This window comes from Charadrius vociferus, unplaced genomic scaffold (genome assembly GCF_000708025.1).
Source record: "Charadrius vociferus isolate BGI_N301 unplaced genomic scaffold, ASM70802v2 scaffold1, whole genome shotgun sequence".
In the NCBI taxonomy this organism is placed as follows: Eukaryota; Metazoa; Chordata; class Aves; order Charadriiformes; family Charadriidae; genus Charadrius; species Charadrius vociferus.
Window position 1 is genome coordinate 2684445 of NW_009647680.1, and position 19390 is coordinate 2703834.

General features: G+C 38.6%; 1 protein-coding gene across 1 annotated transcript in view; it reads left to right on the top strand.

Moving 5' to 3' along the window:
• The window catches only part of SLC36A4 (solute carrier family 36 (proton/amino acid symporter), member 4), a 96484-nt gene that overhangs the window by 33040 nt on the left and 44054 nt on the right, over window positions 1–19390 (top strand). The window contains exons 8-9 of the mRNA XM_009881181.1: window positions 3347–3516; window positions 10215–10384. Coding sequence (XP_009879483.1) covers window positions 3347–3516; window positions 10215–10384 — 340 coding nt within the window. The remainder of the gene's footprint in view (window positions 1–3346; window positions 3517–10214; window positions 10385–19390) is intronic.

A 19390-nucleotide genomic window follows, 5' to 3' on the forward strand; every position in this document is an offset into this window, starting at 1 on the left:
TACCAACTGCTACTGCCTTATCTCCCAAATGCCGGGTGCTGCGTGATCCTTCCTCGTGCTCTGCTTTCTGGACAGGGACTGGAAACTGTTCTGCATTTGATATAAAGGGTTATGTATGTGCAAAATGTCATTACCAATAATGGTTATTTATTAAAACCTGGTGCAGTCATATAAACATCTCTCTTCTTTTAATGTCTGTCTTTCAGAATGGCCGCAGCCAGTATTTATGATACATATGTAATGGTTTGCTATTTGAATTGAAGATGTAGCCAAAAAGTAGGAAGTTCCTTTCTCTTCTGCATTTTTATGAATAGCCTGGAGGGCTTTTTTTTGTCTGAAAGAAGGCATCATAATGAACAGTTCTGTAGTCTTTGACTTGAGCTCACCATGACTGTGAAACCACAGGAATTTTTTTTTCCTCGTTAATAGTCTCCTACAGATTGCTTTTGCTGTCCTTCAGAGGGGCAGGCAGACTCTAGGATCCCTTTCCTGCCACATGTCACGGTGGAAAAACATGTTTGTCTAGTTCAGTGCCCTCCTTCTGCCAGGAATGTACAAAATGAATGCTGGAGACTCTGGAAATCAAATCTCTGAGCCAGTGAACTTATTAAAAGACTGCTGATATCTATGAGCTGGGCAAGCAATTGCCATTAAAGCTCTGCAGAGATAATGTAGCTTGGAATAAGATCTTACTGTAACTATTTATGGTTGTTAAGATTCCCAGAAGTGATAGAACATGGCAGAACTTATGCAGAAAATATATTCCATTTATAATCTCCAGAGAATTAGCAGATACACACTGAATGATCATTTTTATTAATGGCCCAGGCCCAAATGCTGTCTGTTTGTAAGGAGTCAAGAATGGGAAAACTCTGATGAAGGGAAAAATTGCCTGTAATTTTCATCCTTCAAAGTTCTTAATAAGGAGGTATGTTGAAACAATCTAATTGCAACTGAGGGCAAAAGAATCTGAAGTGCCATTGGTCCTACCTGGCAGTTTTTGATGTGAAATCTAAAAAAATGACTTGATAGGTACTGTATGGACACAGAAACTTAACTCATTTAAAGGAACGAATGTATTTTGTTGCTGTGGCAGTAAAGTAATACTTCTAGCTACATGCCTCCTTTTGTATTTTTTCTGCTGCTCAGCACTGTCATTTAAAAGTTGATTTAAGTTTTGAAACTCTTCCTGGTTTAAATTTTGCATTATCACCAGATTAAGTTACAGTGCAAGCTCAGGCTGCTTTCTGGAGGAAAAACGGCAGCAGTGGAGGCTCTGAATTATATAAAGAAGATCTTCGGTTAAGATCATAGAATCATAGAATGGTTTAGGTTGGAAAGGACCTTGAAGATCATCGAGTTCCAACCCCCCTGCCACAGGCAGGGACACCTCCCACTCGACCAGGTTGCCCAAGGCCATGTCCAGCCTGGCCTTAAACACCTCCAGGGATGGGGCCTCAACAACCTCTCTGGGCAACCTGTGCCAGTGCCTCACCACCCTCAAAGTGAAAAACTTCTTCCTAATGTTTAATCTAAACCTGCCTTCTTCCAGTTTAAAGCCATTCCTCCTCATCTTGTCGCTACATGCCCTTGTAAAAAGTCCTTCCCCAGCTCTCCTGTAGGCCCCTTTAGGTACTGGAAGGCCACAATGAGATCTCCCTGGAGCCTTCTCCAGGCTGAACAGCCCCAGCTCTCTCAGCCTTTCCTCATAGGAGAGGTGCTCCAGCCCTCGGATCATCCTTGTAGATGATGTAGAATGTCCTTTAATTGAAGATGAATGAAAATTTTGAAATGCCTCCAAATGTGCATCTTTTTAGAGATCTCTTTGTTCCCAAGTATAAAATGGCTTCTTCAGGATTTCTAGTGTAGGAGAAGTACAACAACGTGGGATGGATCGGCAGTGGTGGTACTCAACGATAGGTCAGGAAGTGAGTGTCAGTGGGTGACCAGGAGGAAAGGAATGATTGCCCTATAGAAAATAATACGGCAGCAATTCAAATATACCAATTTGTTTCTTAATTAGTGGAGGAAATCTGCTTTTTTTCATAACTTACATTTCTTACATCGAAACCAGTAAGTAGTCAGTCATTTAAAAAGCAATTTTGTACGATGCACAATAGCTTTTCCAGGGCAGCCCTGTTGCACTGAAACTGTTTTGTCTGTGTTAGATTTGAGAGAAGTGTTAACCAGAGACTACAAGCTTGTTTCATTTCAGTGATATACTGTTAATCAACTATAACCTGCATGTCTGCTGAAAGATAAGCTGAACTGTGGTCTTTATTCCACTCACTATATTGACTAGCTCTTCATTACTGGTCTTCATTATGGAAGCTTAGATATTTTGCTTATATGTAGGCATAAAAAATTAGGTGTTTTAATCTTGAACTATATCCCATATTGAGTATCTGAGATGAGTGTGTGGTCTTCTAGAGTCATAGGGAAAGTATGCTCGTCTAGTAGCATCCACGAACCTTCAGTTTCTGTCTTAACAGATCCTCTTCTGTTTTCATTATGCTGATGAAATTCAAGGTGTGAAGAGCAGTGTGTGAGCTTTTTACTTGGATTTCCTGCCTTGCCTGGAAATTTTCTGTTGGTGGCTGAAAACTTAAGTTGGAACTTACTAAGTATATTTTTCTTTGCATTGTACATGTAAAAGGCAGGCTCTCCTGCAAACTGCACGCAGTAATGGTTGTAATCCCTATGTCTTCACTCTGAAGTGATGGCAAACCCAACAAGGTCACTTGTCTGTAGTTCAGGCTCAAAACACCTACACTACGTTTAGGAGAAGTGGTGCTTAGTGTGCCAGGCCCTATCTCTGTCAGCAGAGTGAAAAAGGGCGCAAGTCTGTATTCTGATCATCATGGACTTAAACTTCCCTCTGCTTGGGGAGAGCTGAGGCTGAGCATAAGCTTGCGTGTCAGCCACGCGCATGGTAGGTTTGTCCATGATGGACACTGACAATGCAGACGTACCTAATAAAAATAGGACAATTACCCTTGGATTCTGAACAATTCTGTTACAAAAAATTCATATTACACATATTGCCTGTGTATTTTCATCTGGGCACCGTAAGTTTCTTTTCTCAGTTTTTCTAACCTATAAATATTGCTTTATATTTACACACTGATGGTGTTTTCCAACCAAGATGATAGATGCTTTTCAGTAATTGAACTTTTCTATTGGGTGCATAAAACATTGTGATCTTCTGGGCTGTAAAACATTATTGTAGAGTAATCTTATTTATTAATAAAATCCAACTAGATTTTGGAAATTGGCTTGAAAAGGGGAGAGAAAAGTAGTTTTACTGTGAGAACATACATGTAATTGGTTCTCCCTCTGTTTCCAGGTACTCCCATTGGAAAACAGAATGAAGGACACCACGCGTTTCCCACAGGCACTGAACATTGGCATGGGAATAGTCATGACCTTGTATATCTCACTAGCCACTCTGGGCTATCTGCGCTTTGGGGATGAAATCAAAGGCAGCATAACTTTAAACCTGCCACAAGACAAATGGTAAGTGCATATGTGACTTAAAGCCAGTAACCTAGATGGCAAAAACATTGCAAAGGTTGTTCCATGCCTCAGTGCTGTCATGCGTATAACTGATAGGTCCTCAAATTCTTTTAAAAGTATACTGTATATACTACCTTCTACAGTTGAGCTGTGATTCTAGCCAGCAACTTCTTGCTTATTAAAAGGAATTTCATATGGAAACAGATCAATGATCTTTGTAGTGAAGTATTCCGTCTCTAGCAGGAGCCAGTCCCAGGCATATTGAAGGAGGGAATATGCAGTTTGTAACCAGATATATTCCAGTTCTGAAAACAGCTCGTATTACCTTGGATAGCCTGGTAGTATAATGGTCTTTTTTAATGGCATCACTGAGTTTAGCAGGTAAACAACTGGAATAGAAGACACCAAAGCTGAATAGATTTGTGGTTCAGATGCAAGTATTATTCAACATTTTTGTTGCAGACATGGGCAGTGGGGTCGAGTGCACCCTCAGCAAGTTTGCCGATGATACCAAGCTGTGTGGTGAGGTAGACATGCTGGAGGGGAGGGATGCTATCCAGAGGGACCTGGACAGGCTGGAGAGGTGGGCCCAAGCCAACCTCATGCAGTTCAACAAGGCCAAGTGCAAGGTCCTACATCTGGGTCGGGGCAATCCCAAGCACAAATACAGGCTCGGCGGGGTATGGCTGGACAGCAGCCCTGAGGAGAAGGACCTGGGCGTGCTGATTGACCAGAAGCTCAGCATGAGCCAGCAATGTGCAATCGCAGCCCAGAAGGCCAACCGTATCCTGGGCTGCATCAAAAGAACTGTGGCCAGCAGGTCAAGGGAGGTGATTCTGCCCTTCTACTCCACTCTCGTGAGACCCCACTCTGGAGTCCCCAACATAAGAAGGACATGGACCTGCTGGAGCGTGTCCAGAGGAGAGCCACGAGGATTTGCAGCCTTCCAGTCCCTAAAGGGGGCCTACAGGAGAGCTGGGGAAGGACTTTTTACTAGGGCATGTAGCGACAGGACGAGGGGGAATGGCTTTACACTGGAAGAGGGCAGGTTTAGATTAAACATTAGGAAGAAGTTTTTCACTTTGAGGGTGGTGAGGCACTGGCACAGGTTGCCCAGAGAGGTTGTTGAGGCCCCATCCCTGGAGGTGTTTAAGGCCAGGCTGGACATGGCCTTGGGCAACCTGGTCGAGTGGGAGGTGTCCCTGCCCATGGCAGGGGAGTTGGAACTTGATGATCTTCAAGGTCCTTTCCAACCTATACCATTCTATGATTCTATGATATTGTATAATAACTGCTTTCTGTCAGGAAAACAAAACTTATGCTTGCCAGTGTCTCAGGAATATTATAATTTTTATTTACCTTTTTTTTTAATGCTCTAAGGGCTACACAAGTCATGTGCTGAAGAAGTGCTGAAGACTATTTCAACCGATGCACTGTTAGTTTAGTATGTATCTATGGATGGATATATACTGTAACTGTTAATTTAAATATAACTCTTAATTTTTTAGTACCTTTATGTCTGATGGGCCTAAAATTTGGTGTACTAGCAGCGCACAAGTCTAAAAGCTGAAAAGGATTTTAATGTTTTCATTCTGATGAAGTAGTGTCTTGCATGTTTTATGTATACATCTACTTGTTTTTCGTTGTCTGTTGTGGTAGTGTATTGAAGTAGCGAAATCTCAAATTATATGAAACAAAAGCTGTTTTGCTGAAGTGAATGCTGACTTTTTTTTTTTTTTTTTTCCTCTTTGAAACACATTAAAGAGTGTTCTTAATTTTCAAGTTTTACTGCTTCACTCTCTTTTTTTTTCCATTTTCATTCCTTGGAGTCAGAATGAGCTACACATTTTTAATACTCTTCAAAAGTTTTGTTTAATTGCCTGACTGATTCTGATGACAAATACATGAATGATAATAAAATGTTTCTTGAGGGATGAATGCTGTTTTTTTTTTCAGTTCCTAGAATTTTCATGTGTCTGTTGTTGCTTTTTTGCTTGTTTTGCGATTATACTGCTAGTATAAAAACTGAGATTTGGGCCTCGATTTTTTACCTGTTTTGTGGGTTTTTTTTTCCTATTTTTTCCTATGATTCTGGTTTTTGAGGGATATTGATACATGTTTAATTGTGTCCTTTCATTGGACATACAGTAAGAAGACCTGCATGTCTTCAGACATTACTGCATCCATTCTGTCTATATGATGCATCTGAAAAGGAAAATACATCTACTTGTAATATTGCATGGTACTGCTCATTGTTGATATGCCTAGTGAAAAGTTTGTTTTAAATAGTAGATCTGGGTTTATTTGTGCCTTAAGAGAACTGTTCATAAAAGAGAAGAGAGAGGAATGCGGAATATAAGGTAAATTTGCTCACTCTCTTGCTTCTTACTGCGCTCATGCAAGCACCAGGATGAACTTTATTCTGTTGTAACATTCTGCAGCCCTGCCGTTGAACAGGGCTGTTCAAATGCGAGTTTTCAAATAGCTCTTGGCTACAGTGCAGATGTGATGATAATATGATACTTACACTGATGGCTTTACAGACTAGTGCAAAGAAAGATAATAAAAGAGATGGAAACTGGTGTTTTGTAAGGTGGAGAATTGGCATTGTGAGTTTAATAATCCTAGAGCTGCTCAGGGCACATACATAGAGAGAAGAAAGTCATCTGTTTTCGTCTTACCTTGCATAGTACCCCACAGCACCAAAGAAAATTAGAAGGGGAAGCAGCTCAGCAGTACGCCCATGGGTTGTGATGTACAGTGCTGTTGCTGTGCAGTGCTGTGGGTCTGCCTGATACAGTACTGTTGAGCAAATGTGTGCAATTAACTGTGCTAGCAAAGCAAATTTGCAGTGACCCATGTGACACTATGTTGTTTTTTGGTCCTCACATAAAAAGGCCAGTAAGTGGCCAGATTGAACTAGAGAAACGCAAGGAGCGGATGAGTTTTTATAAGAAAGTGATCATGCGAAAGAGCCTGGAATGCAGCTAGGCAGTGAGACTTGGTTTATATGTTTAATTCCAGCTGGACAATCCCTGTCTTAAAAATAAGCCTTTCCTGATAAAGAAAATTAAAATTCTGCTGCTTTCTGAGTTTTATTTGATGTTCTCACAGGTGAATTGACCAGAAGCCATATAGAGGTCCTAGACCAGTTAAGTCCTTAAGTTTAATTTAAATAGAGGACTGCTCATATTCTAAAAACGTTCTGCTAGATTGGAGCTTTTGGAGAAGAGATTTATTGCAGATCTAGTTTAGAATGTGTCTTGGAGCACAAATCGTTGGTTAGCATGATACAGTAATTTAAATATGTTGAAAATTGACTATGAAAAGAGCAGTTTTCAGCTTTTTTTTTTGCTGATCTTTAACTACAACTTCTTCTAGAATCAAGGAATTATATTTTCTTGCATTAAGTGACTGAGAGGACACAGAGGCACAGAGTATAGTTTACCTGACTTATTCGTGATCACGAGGTGCCTCCTTGAGCAAAGCCAAGGAGGGGCCCTGTTTGCCTAAACCAGCACATATTTATAGTCAAAAAGTGCATAGAGTCATAGAAGGGTTAAAGTTGGAAGGGTGCTTGAAGATCATCTAGTTCCAGCCCCCCTGCCATGGGACACCTCCCACAAGACCAGGTTGCTCAAAGCCCCATCCAGACTGGCCTTGAACACTTCCAGGGATGGGGCCTCAACAACTTCTCTGGGCAACCTGTGCCAGTGTCTCACCACCCTGGAAATTATTGTTGTGTGACCATCAGTTTGAACCACGTCCCGTGGCATCTGCAAATGTAGATTATGGGAAATTGTGTTTTAGTATTTTACTAGTGTCCTGGGCTGGGGTCTTATAGAGTCATAGAATTGTTTGGGTTGGAAGGGACCTTTAAAGGTCATCTACTCCAGCCCCCCCCTGCCATGGGCAGGGACGTCTTTCACTAGACCAGGTCCAACCTGTCCTTGAACACTTTCAGTGATGGGGCATCCAGAACTTCTCTGGGCAGCCTGTTCCAGTGTCTCACCACCTTCATCATAAAAAAACCTCCTTCTTTGTCCTTGGCTGGGGTCTCATCTTCTTGAGGCTGAAGTTTCTTTCCATCATCTGTTCTTCATTAAGTCTTTGTGCAACAATTCCCTTACTGTAAATCTCAAAGGTTAAGTACTGTACAAACATTACAGCATATTAAAGTTCAACAAGATGTTATGTGGTACTAGTTCAAGTGGAAGCTTAGCATAATTAATGCTAAGTCTAGCTTTGTGGATACCCTTAAAAGAGGTACATCAAAATTTAAAATGTAGAATTGAAGAGAGGCAGACTTTTGTTAAGTTTTTTATTTAGCACGTATGAATGATTTAGAATTTTTTTTAACAGGTAGCCTAAGAAGCCATCTTTGATTGGAATATAATATTAAATTACTAGTAAAATATAAAAATTGTTTCCTAATTTGAAAAATCTGAATCCTTGTAGAGCTAGAAAAATAGTTGGCGTAATGGAGATGCTTACTTTGAACAACTGTGTATTTAAAGCTTTGAATCCTGTTTTGAATATCTTTTAAAAATTATTTTTGTAAAGGCTTGGGGTGATATGAAGCCTGAGGATTACAGGCTAATGGTGGGTAGCTGGTATTCGTCTGCTCAAAACCTCTCCAGTGCACCAAAACCGTTACTGCGTGTTTGACACTTTCTTCAAAACGTTGAAGGGAGGATGATGGAGGCATCCTGTTGTGGTGGAAAAGAGCTGAGCCATATGGATAAAAATTTTGCCATGCTGTGCCACTTGGCCACAGGACGAGGGGTGAAAGGCTGTCCTGGCTGGATTTTATTTACTAATAACAGATAGAAGCTATGCTACTCAAAGGGAGTACACTTTCAGTGACCCTGCCAGGCTTTGAGAGATGCAGAGACAAAGGTCTAATTTGTTTTTTCCCTACTCTTGTTGCTGTTTTTTGTTTTCTTACTGTTGCAAGTTGCCTTTGCTTTCTGGTTGCAGTTGAACCTCTTTTTGACGACTGAAGCAAAAAAGGGTATCGAGTGCTTTGGTCTGTTTGGCATCGTCTTCTGTTATCACAGGTTGTTTATGAGAAATATTTCCTCTCTCATTTGTCAACACACACGACCCCAAGGCAAACGAACCAAAACTTTACGCGAAAGCTTTGATTGTGTTCTTAGTTGCATTCTTAGAAAGCAAATCATACAAAGACACTCATAAGTTGTATCAGTTGGCTGTAAGCACACCCATGACAAATGCTTGTAGTTTATGCGCATGCATTAAAAATGCATCTAAACTTAAAGCTGTTGGTGGCATGGATAATTCTTTGTCATTTGTTTGTTCAGTCACAAGTAGCAGTGATAAGAGTGTCCACACTTAAATTTTTTTGGAAGATTTACTCTAGTTTATTGAGAACTTAACAAGAACTCTCAAACTAAATTCTCTGAGACCTTCTCTTGGAACAGATCTGCAGACATTTTGTTTGCAGAAGGCTGGAGATGTAGGAAAACCTTCAGAGGGATCATGAAGGAAAAAACAATAATGCTACAACCATATAGCAACGGATTTCGGTGCGTTAAGAGGAGTAAGATAAAAGCATAAGCGTGATATCTGAAAAACCTTAACTATCTTGGGGGGAAAAAGAAGGATATTCGTTATCTAAAATTTGGCAAGACAGTGCCAATATATGGGTTATTTTCCAACAGACGGAAGGAAGCAAGATGCATGAGACCATGAAAACTTATATTGAAGTTAGGCTACCAATCAGTCAGGCTTTTTTTAAAAAATATTTTCCTTATTTTATACCTGAGGCTCACAGCTACTTTGATTATATTTCTTACTGAGATAGAGTTTATATGAGGGTAGATGTGAACTTTTTTCCTTGCCATTTTTTTTTTTGTCTTCACCTTTGAAATGACACTTTTTTTAATGATAAATGCTAATAATATTTTCCTTTACTCACAGGGTAGCATTTTCTGGTTCTGCACAGATCTGAAAAAAACAAAACCAAAAACCAACCTGTAAAAATTAAAGCTGGATGATCTGAAGTCAGTTAATTCTGGACTAGTAGGGTATTTTTAACCAATTTAGGCAGAAACAAGTTAAATGTAGCTGAGTTTCATATTGTCTTAAAGAAACTGTCCACTATGTTGCATTTTCTGAACACTTTTATCTATAAATTGATGACACGCAGAGTGGAATAACACCAGAATGCGAAGAGGTTAATGGGAATTGAAATTCTTCCCTCTTCCTAAAATGCAACTTGTGCCTTTTGTTTGTCTGTGTAGAGATCATTTTGCTTTTTATGTAAGTGAATTCTCGGAGTGGTGCAAGTCAGCAGCTTGTCTTTGTCTGGCACAGAATTTAAAACCATTCTAAAGTAACTTTTCAACAAAATACACAGTACAGATTACATTTGATGTGAATTTGGAATTTTCTTTTCCCAAATAGCTGCCTGTTGTTTAACCTGTTCTTCTTTAAGTTTATTAATTTATGATTGCAAGATACTGATTTTATTTTTTTATTTTTGTCTGTATTTTGGTAGTATGCTTAACTTCTGCAATTTCGTAGGCAGTTATAACTTGCAAGCAGATAATGTTATCTTCTTGTTTGCTGTGGGAAAATTATATTTTTTATATGTAGCCTTAGTGCTATTAGTAAGCTAATATTTTTATGAATAGTTTGCAACTTACATGAATGTGTGTAAATGTTTTCAACAGGTTGTATCAGTCTGTAAAAATTCTGTACTCCTTTGGGATTTTTGTGACCTATGCGATTCAGTACTACGTCCCTGCAGAGATCCTCATTCCAGCTGTCACCTCCAAAGTGGAGCAGAAGTGGAAGTTACTCTGTGAGCTTGTGGCGAGAGCACTATTAGTCTGCTCAACCTGTAAGTATGTGCAGAACATCCATAAAGAACCTCGTTAGTACATGGCGTTGGGGCCTGCTTATTTAAATATGTGTTTTGTTATTTATTTTTCCTGAGGCAAGCAAACCTGAAATTTTGTTTCAATGACTCAGTATGTTTTGACTTTCATGAACAAGTGAATCTAATTTTGTATTTATATTTTAACCACACTTTTCTTGTAGGTGTGACCAATTATTTGACAACCGTATCTTTTGCCAATAATACGCTAAAGCTGCCAACTTGAAAATACTTCTTTTAGAATAACTAAGTTTTTAAGTAATAGACACACATTGCTGTTTCATGTCAGCGTTTCTCTGTGTGATCTGCAGTACATGCTGCTTTGGGAGAAATCCTTTTTCTGCTTTGTCAGTCTGAGGATTAAGCCTAAGGTGTGCTGCTCTGTATCCATAAAATCGCAGTGGCAAACACAGTGCCTGGTCAGAGTGTTCATGGAGGGCCACTTATTTAAGGTGATAATGCTCCAAAGTAGTTTTGTATCTCTGCCCTCACTGCCTGTTACTCCTATTGTTTTTCTCGCTTGTCCCCCACTCTTGCCATCCCTCCTCCTGCGTCCCTGCTATTCTCAGAGCTAGTCTGGGTATCATGGATAGCAGTAGTAGTCAGCAGTTCTCATTGAATGGTGAGCGTGGTTGCACCTGGGAATCCATATTCCTGAAGATAATGAACTGAGGAGGAAGTTTAGTTTTGTCTTTGCAGCTCCGATTTAAAGTGCTGAATAATGTAGGAAACTTTTCTCAAAGATGTCATAGACGATTGTTTCTAGTACAGAGCTGGCCTCTTGACGCCATCATTTGTACTGAAACGAGCTGTTTATGTATTGAAAAGAATGAAAACTGCCAAACAAGCAAAAAGTCCCAAACCTTGTTTTCTAGGGGGAAAATATTGATGAAAAAGCAGAGTTTAGTTTTTGTTGGCTCTGTTCTTTTGGTGAGTACTGACCAGTGGCCAATATGTTGGATGGCAGTTAATAATTGTCTGTTGACAAAGAGAACTTGAACATCCAGTGGGACCTTCCTAAGGTCAAGCCTTTTGAGAGAAACAGTTTAATGTTGGTGCAATTTAATTACAGCAGTAAGCAAAGGGAAATACCATTGATCTGTTAACTTGCTGCTCTGAAAATACATCTGCTATGTGAAATTAAAAAAAAACAGTGAAAATCTTTCTTGAATGTTGAAGTGCCAATCTCCTGAAGCACCATATAGCCTGTGTTCTGCTTGTAGTGTTCATGGTGTACAACAAATCTGTTGAGATTTTAAGATTGAGGATAGATGAATAGCTCTTGTAATACCTGAAAAACATCTAAATCAAAATGCTTCAAACCCCAAAATGCTTCTTATTGTCTCTCCAGGATCCCAGTAAACTCTCCAGTCTTGACCATATCTTGGTGTCATGAGGCCCTCAACTTCCACTCGTACTCTATTGTCCTTTATGTGGTCGTTATAAGCTGCCCTGGTTACTTAATCTCAGTGTATTTGGAAAGCTAAAATTCTTGTAGATCCAAACTGTTGTTTACAGCTGAAGGTTTTGAGAGTTTATATGTGAAAAAGATGCTTTCAGAAATGTGTTTGATGAGAAGAGCCTGTGGTGAATAGGTTTGAAAGCACATTTGCCTGTTTGACTTCGGAAAATTATAAATGACACTCTGATATTCAGCCCTGGGTGGTTTTGGGTTTTTTTCTCAATTTTATTATTGAGCTTTGTAATTACTGGGTAGTCTGGGAAGGCAAAACTGGGGAAAAATCTCCAAGAAAGGGAAGTAGAAAAAGAAAGGGAATTAGCTTTAAAATCTGGAAGAGGAGTCTGCAAAAGGTAAAAAGAAATGGAAGTGAATCAGAAGTGGGGTCCTTTGTGAGCCGGAATTGAAAACGAAGCGGTTGCCTTTTGGGTACATTTAAGTCCAGTTGGATGAATTGGAACAGGAATAATGCAAACCAGCATGAATTGTGGTAGGTCCCCTTTTCCCAGGGGTATGTTGTCATGCATTCTTTCTTACTCTTTTTGTTTTCATGCAATTGTGCATTGTGATTTTTTTCAGATTTTTTTTCATTATAAAACAGCAGCTAATGGTCTTTCGTTTCTGAAGGCATAATAAATACTTTAAACGGTTCAGTATAAACTGAGTGCTGTATCTTTCTTTCTTTTTAAAGACTGTGTGTAGTAAAATTGGACTTGATTTGTGCCATTGAAAGTAATCTGTGATGTGAATCTCTATTTAGATAGACCTCCTGAAGTGTTACAGGTGTTACTGGAATATTTGAGGGTATTCAATTGTTTGCTGCAAGGCACAGAAAAGTAAAACTAAAAGTTTGCTCTTAAATATTTGATATTCGCCAGGCTGTTGTGTGATATGTTGTGTTTATCCTAGTTGTCATTTCAGGTTTTTTTCAAGTAGTCTCTACAAATTCTATGCATGCAGTATCTGCAATATTTTTCTCCAACAATTGTGTGTGTAAGCTCCCATGCTTACACTCATCTTATATTTGTCATTTTTCATTGAAGCATTGTCTATAAACCAGAATTGATTTAGATAGTGCTTTGCTTTTGCTAGGTGCAGACCAGGATTCCTAAAATGATTCAGAAAATTGTTTCTTTAATAGAAAGAAAAAGCCCAAAACCTTTTAAATTGAGTTTTAAAAATGAGATAGTTCTGGTAGCCGTGACAGAATATGTTGTAATGTCTGGACCAGAAGTCCCATTAGAGGGACTCTGCCTGCTTGAAAATAATTTTCTAAAAGGAGAAACTTCAGCTGTGTTACTAATAACACATTAGCTTATTAAGAGAAGACTGAGAAAGTCAGTTACTACTGATTTTGGGGGCTTTTGCATTTCTCAAATAAAAATCAATGATGTCATTGTTTTATTGTTGCCGTATATCAGAAACTTTACTGGGAAAAAGCATCTCCTGGACTGTTTGGTTTTGTTGTTGTTTTGTCTGGTAAGGTTTGGTTTAAGTCAGAACTTGACAATCAACTGGAGCTGTAACATACATCCAACCCAAAATGTGCCTCGCTTATGGTTTTTCATTATTTCCTTGCTCAGTTTGGGGCACTTAGCATTGTGGGAGGATAATCACAAGTATGTTATGTAATTTTAGATTTGTGTATTCTGCTTCCTCTGCTATTGTTTCACAAAAGTGACCTTACCTGAAGCACGCTATGGAAAAGACACTTGACCCCTGATGCCACTGGTCTGAGCCCAGGGGAGGAGCATCCCCAGCCGCTGGGCAGCGCGTGGCTGCGCTGGGTGGTCGTCGCTCTGGAGTAGGACAGTCTTTGCTCCCTGAGCCATTCCCAAGGAGCAGTGAGATCACCTGGACTCTCTTTCTAGACAGATTCAGTAGTTAAAGCTGTTCAAAAGATTGTTTTTTACCATATTGGAAAGGAAGTTGCAAACAGATTTAAGAACAATGTTCACAGGAGCTGTCTGAAATTTCACATCTGTTCTCAGCAGCTTTTTCAAGACTCTGACATGGTATTATTCAAGATAAAAGCAAATACTAAGGACTATTTTTGCTGGGAGAGTGCTGGCCTGGCAAAAGCATGCTTTTCCTTTGTTCATAGCCCCTTGTTTATGCTTTTTGAACAAGAAAACTGTGAGTCGAAATGACTTGACAGATCTTGTTCCCTACTGGTTTTCTCCCTTCTTTAGTATTAAAATAGCATTGTAGTATTGCATGGGTAAAACTGCAAGTCAGGTACTCGTGAATTTTAAGAAAAAGGAGGGAGAGGGGAGTTTCCGCTTCATTTGATATTGAACACTTCTCTCCGTTTCGTTTGCAAGAGATGTACATCTCTTCATCTCTGCTTGGATTTTGCCGCGGAGGGTGTAGCAGGTTGGAAGATCACACCATGCTTGATAAATCATTATGCTAAGCGGTTGTTTTACAATTTCAGGTGAGCACCTTGTGCACTGACTGTGGGGATGAGCTAGGCTTCTGTGGAAGTCCAGACTAGAGCTGGAGACTGGGTTTGGTAGTTCTTGAGAGCAGGTGGGAGCTACGATTGAAAGCTGGACTAAGCATCACTGGTGGAGGGCAAAGTTAGGAATTAGGGACACGTACAAACAGAAGGAATGGGATGAGAGCAACCATAAAATTTGGAAAGCACCAAAAGCAGACAGGGAGGTGCAGTGCTGTGTGGATGCTCACTGGTTGTGCTTGGAAGCTCATCACTACAGGTGTCCTCCAGGCTAAGGATCTCCTGCAGCTGCCTGCGTTGCAGCCTCCGCCTGATGACTCGCCAGCTTTGTCCTTCCATGGGTCGGTTCAGCTCATCGCAATAGTTAGAGTCACTCCTTATATGACATAAGAAGACGGAAAATCTATCTGATGGTGCTCACATAGTAAGATCACATCCTTGTGATTTCAGTAGGTTCTGTTACTGTTATATATGCATTTTTATTTGAAGTGTAAATGCTTTTCGTTTCTTTTTCTCATGGATTTTACTTAGCGGTTTTGGTACCTGAATGTCAGACAACTCCAGTACTTTGCAATATTTGTCAGGGTGGAGTTTTGATGATGTTGAAAGTATTTACCCTGATTTTCTATCTTTAAAAGATGTGTCACAAAAATAGTTTGGATCTGTGGTTGCTGCATCTGCTTGGATAAAGGTTGGGTGCCGTGTCCGGGGTTCAGCCCTTAGCTGAGCCTGTGATGCTGTTACTGTAAGTTGGCAAAAAGATAACTCTAAGACCCAGTTTGGAGTTTTAGAAAGCAGGATTTCTTTATTACAGCACTGGGCACACAGGGGGTCGCTTCAGCTAGTGTGTGCACCCACTTGCTCAACTCCAAAGATTACATGCAATCAAAAGATACATATTCATTAAATTTCTGAGAAACTGTTAACGTATCCGTACTATTCCCATAACTCATTAATATATGTAAATATCCTTGACACATGCGCATTTATGTTTATTGGTGGTCTTCCAGGGCTCTCTGGTGGTCATCAATAGTCTTCCTCACTGTGTCTGCTGATTGAACTCTGTCTTCGCGCATGCTCAGTTTGCCCTTTGGCCTAATTATGCGACACTTAATTACACAAAACTAGCTCATTCTAGCATATACTCCTTATCTACTCTATTCAAGGCTACTGTGTCTTAAACCTACCTTTTATCTGCCCAAGCATAGCACCTGTTTGACCTATCTGCTAACGTCCCAAAATTTGGCTGTACTTCTCTAGGGAGGGAACTGTATGTGCTTCAGCTTGGTATCAATGTGATGGGGTTGTGACTGTTGCACATTGGCATTAACCATTTGAGTGTGAAGCTTTTTAGTTTGCTTCTGAAAGAACTGGATCATCCTGGCTGAATTTTTGAAAACTTTACTAATATGTTTACATAGAACAGTATAAGTTTTACTTTTATCTTTTGAGAGACCAGTTTGTGTGAGAGAAAAGAAAAAAACTTTCTACCCAAATGAGTCCCATTTTGTGCATTGCTTGAAATAAGCTGCCATTATATCATGAGAGTTTTTTATTCTGCCCTGCTTCCCTGGTGCTGAGACCATGGCAATTCTGGAAGGGGAGAGTTTGGAGAGGTTTTGTTGAGCCTAAACAGTTAATTCTCCTGTGTTAACTTCAAAATATGCTGTGCACATGGAGATTGAGAGATCTGCAGACCATCAGCTTCAACTGATGCATTCAACCAAACATTAGTCGTATTGATGCTAAATAGCATCAAACGTATTCACTTCTGGTTTTGCCTCTCAGTGAAAATTGTGGTTAAAAAATTAGGACGGGGCAAGATAATAAGTTTCTAGTAGAATGCAAGTGTAAATTTCTTGCTTACTGTCTAGCAAAGGCTTACTCGTCTTCTGCCAGAAGGGAACTAAAATTAAATTGTGCTTGCTGAAGGTGTTGGAAGAATTAAAAAAAAAATTAAGTATTGAGAAAATTGTTTTCATCTGAATGGTGTCAGGAAATCCATGAAGAAATAAAGGAATTAAATAGAAAAGAACAATTTAATCAGTAGTTTAGTTTTCAAAGAAGAAGTTGTGTTTGATTTATTGGTTTCAAGATAGTAGTGAAAAAATTTTTTTTGTGACTTGGTAAAAGCTGCTGAAGAACATCAGCAAATATAATGGAGAAGACTGGAGTTGAGAGTTAACAGTATCTTTCATCCACACAAGAAATACAGATGTTTTTTTAATAGCTTGATTCAGGGCTGCGTTCCTGCAGCCACGGTGCTCCTGCTAAAATGAAATTGAAGAAACGTTGCATTTGAATGGGGATGTGGAGATACCGGTTGAATTGTCAGCTGCTTTGATTGTTAGCTTGAAATGAAACAAATTTAATTGAATGACTGATCCAGCTGAGCGTGAACTGAGCTGTTAGTGAGCTGCTTTCCATTAAAAAAAAATTAGCCTGAGCTTAGTGCGTAATTTTGCCAAGTGAATAAATGCATTATTCAGTTGAACGTATCAGTTATGCTTGTCTAAATATTTCCCCATTTTAACTGTACCTGGTTTTAGGAAAGAACAGTTCTTGATGCTGAACAATTAGACACCAGACAACATGATGTTTATGAGATATCTTACACTGTTTAATGACATTGTGCCAATAAACTACTGGCTTAGAGGTAATGTGAAGCAATTTTAAGATCTATATAGATTTTAATACGTGCTTTTAGGATTAAGTGATAATCAGTTACATAGAAGTGATTTGTGTATCAGTCATGTTCATAGAATTTTTTTAATATGAGTTTATTCTTTTTAAAGGTAATATTAATGACAGATAAATTGAATAGTTAACTTTGTGATTTAAAACACTTCCAGATGGAGTTTAGAATTTGTGCGGACTAACAGGCCCCTTGAAGTGGGCTTATACACAAAATAATTGTTTATGAACTGTCAAAGGAATAAAATGAAACAGATATGTGAAATCCAGGTTCTTCCAACCTGTTTGAGTATCTTTGCAAGAAGAATGGATCTCTTAATGCCAGGTTTATATCCTGATTATGATTTCTTTTCTTTCTTTTGATGTGCCATAATTCATTATGGCACATCTTATGAATTGCTGTTGGCATACTTGTCATGTACATATAATAACTAATATTCTTTCTCACAGTACAAGTATTTAAACTTTTTTTTTTAAACTGATTTTAACATAAGAATACCAAATACTTATGGATTATGATTAATGGTTAAGTGTTATGGATTATTTGAATGGTGCTCAAAGTGCTTCTTGTGAAATAAGTTGTAGGAGATAACAGGTTGCTCCAGAAAGAACTGTAGGGTCCAGCAGAATGGTCTAATGTTAGTATTCATCAAAGCCTAATGAAGTCAGCTGGTTTAGTTCTTCCTTTTGGTCCATTGCTTCATCTGACTTCATATCTTCTTTAATAGTGACTCTGATGTGGACACAAACAAGATATTAGTTGCAAATTATTATATTTTTAAAACCTTATACAGAAAGTTAAGGCTGTGAAGTAAATTCCTGAGAAGTTAAAACATATCCTGCGCTTTTTTTTATTTTATTTTTTTTTAATTACTAGTGTGTAGGTTGGACCTCCTTCTTTTCAGGTGTTAATTAGGATTCTGTGAAAAAATACAGGTTTTGAAGTGCGGCTTATTTCCGGAATTTTCTGTAGGTATGGGACACGAAGAATAGTATGGGCTTTGTGATTGAGGTGATAAAATAAAATTTTGAAAGATTGAAAAGATTGGTAATGAAATTTAAAAATAATTTAAAATAACAGCCATGTCTTCGTTGTAAAATGTGCTTGCTTTTTTCTTTTTGAGACGTTTGTTTTATTATTTTAAAAAAACATTTAAGAACAAATAGTTTAGCAATGTATTTATGTACTCTGAAATAGTTGATCATATTCCGGGACAGTAATTATTTCCTAGTAAACAGACCTTATTACTTGCCATGGTTTAGTGTTTGCATTAAATACGTATTTTACAACTCTGCAGGAATTATTGTGGAAAAGCATTACGGTATTTTAATTGAAAATTGGAATAGAGCAGAGCCTTTTTTTTTTTTTTAATTTGTGGTTCCTTTTACAGGCTCGTTTACACAATTTAAAAATCTAATCTATTCTAGCTTGCTTTTGACACTTTTTTGTATGAATTTTGATTATGTTTATTTTTCTTATTTTTAATTATAAGGCTACCTTTTCTCTAATGCTTTATGGATTTTGTGCCCATCACTGGTACTGGCTGGGTTGCTTGGGACAGCTGGTGACGGATGGGTAGCAATGGCAGTGCTGGAGGGAGCAGTCAATTAGGAGCCTGGTCTATGCACTGCAACAAAGGCAGAGTTGCGTGGCACCATGTGGAAGTTTGTCTTGTCTATGTGTAATTTTAAATAAGATGAACTTTATTCTCTGTGGTTTATACCAGTTTCCATCTGACAGGTTTCAATATTGATATAATTTTTAAGCTATAAAATCCCACATGGACTTTATCTATACCGTACCACAGCCCTATCTTTGCTTATTCTCTATCCAGTATCTCCTAAATATCAATCTTACCAATTTTCAGTGACAGTTTATCTGTAAAAAATTCATGAATCTGGTGTTTTCTAAATTTATAACTTCAAACTTCAGAAAAAAGATGGGAAGTTTAACTTACTTTTCTCCTAAAGGAAGTTCTAGCACAGCAAATTTCTTGATACTCTTCTAAGCTCGATGAGAAGGAGTAACACGCATGCTCAGTTATCCTGCTGCTATTTGGAAGAGATGGGTTTAGTTTTAGGCTGAGACATTCTGTGTTACTTGAAGAACTCAGTTGATCTTCCTGATTATAATACTTAGTGTTTAGAAGGATTCCAAAGCCCGATATGTGTATGTACTATGAGATTGTCAAGTACTGCAATGAAAGGGAGTAAGGGAATAGAAATAGTGTGGCAAATTCAGATGCCAACATGTAATACTGAAAATATATATTATAATCTATACTATTATATATCTGGGTATTATATAAGTATATCTGGATATCAAATACAGTCATGCATATGACATAACTTCTTT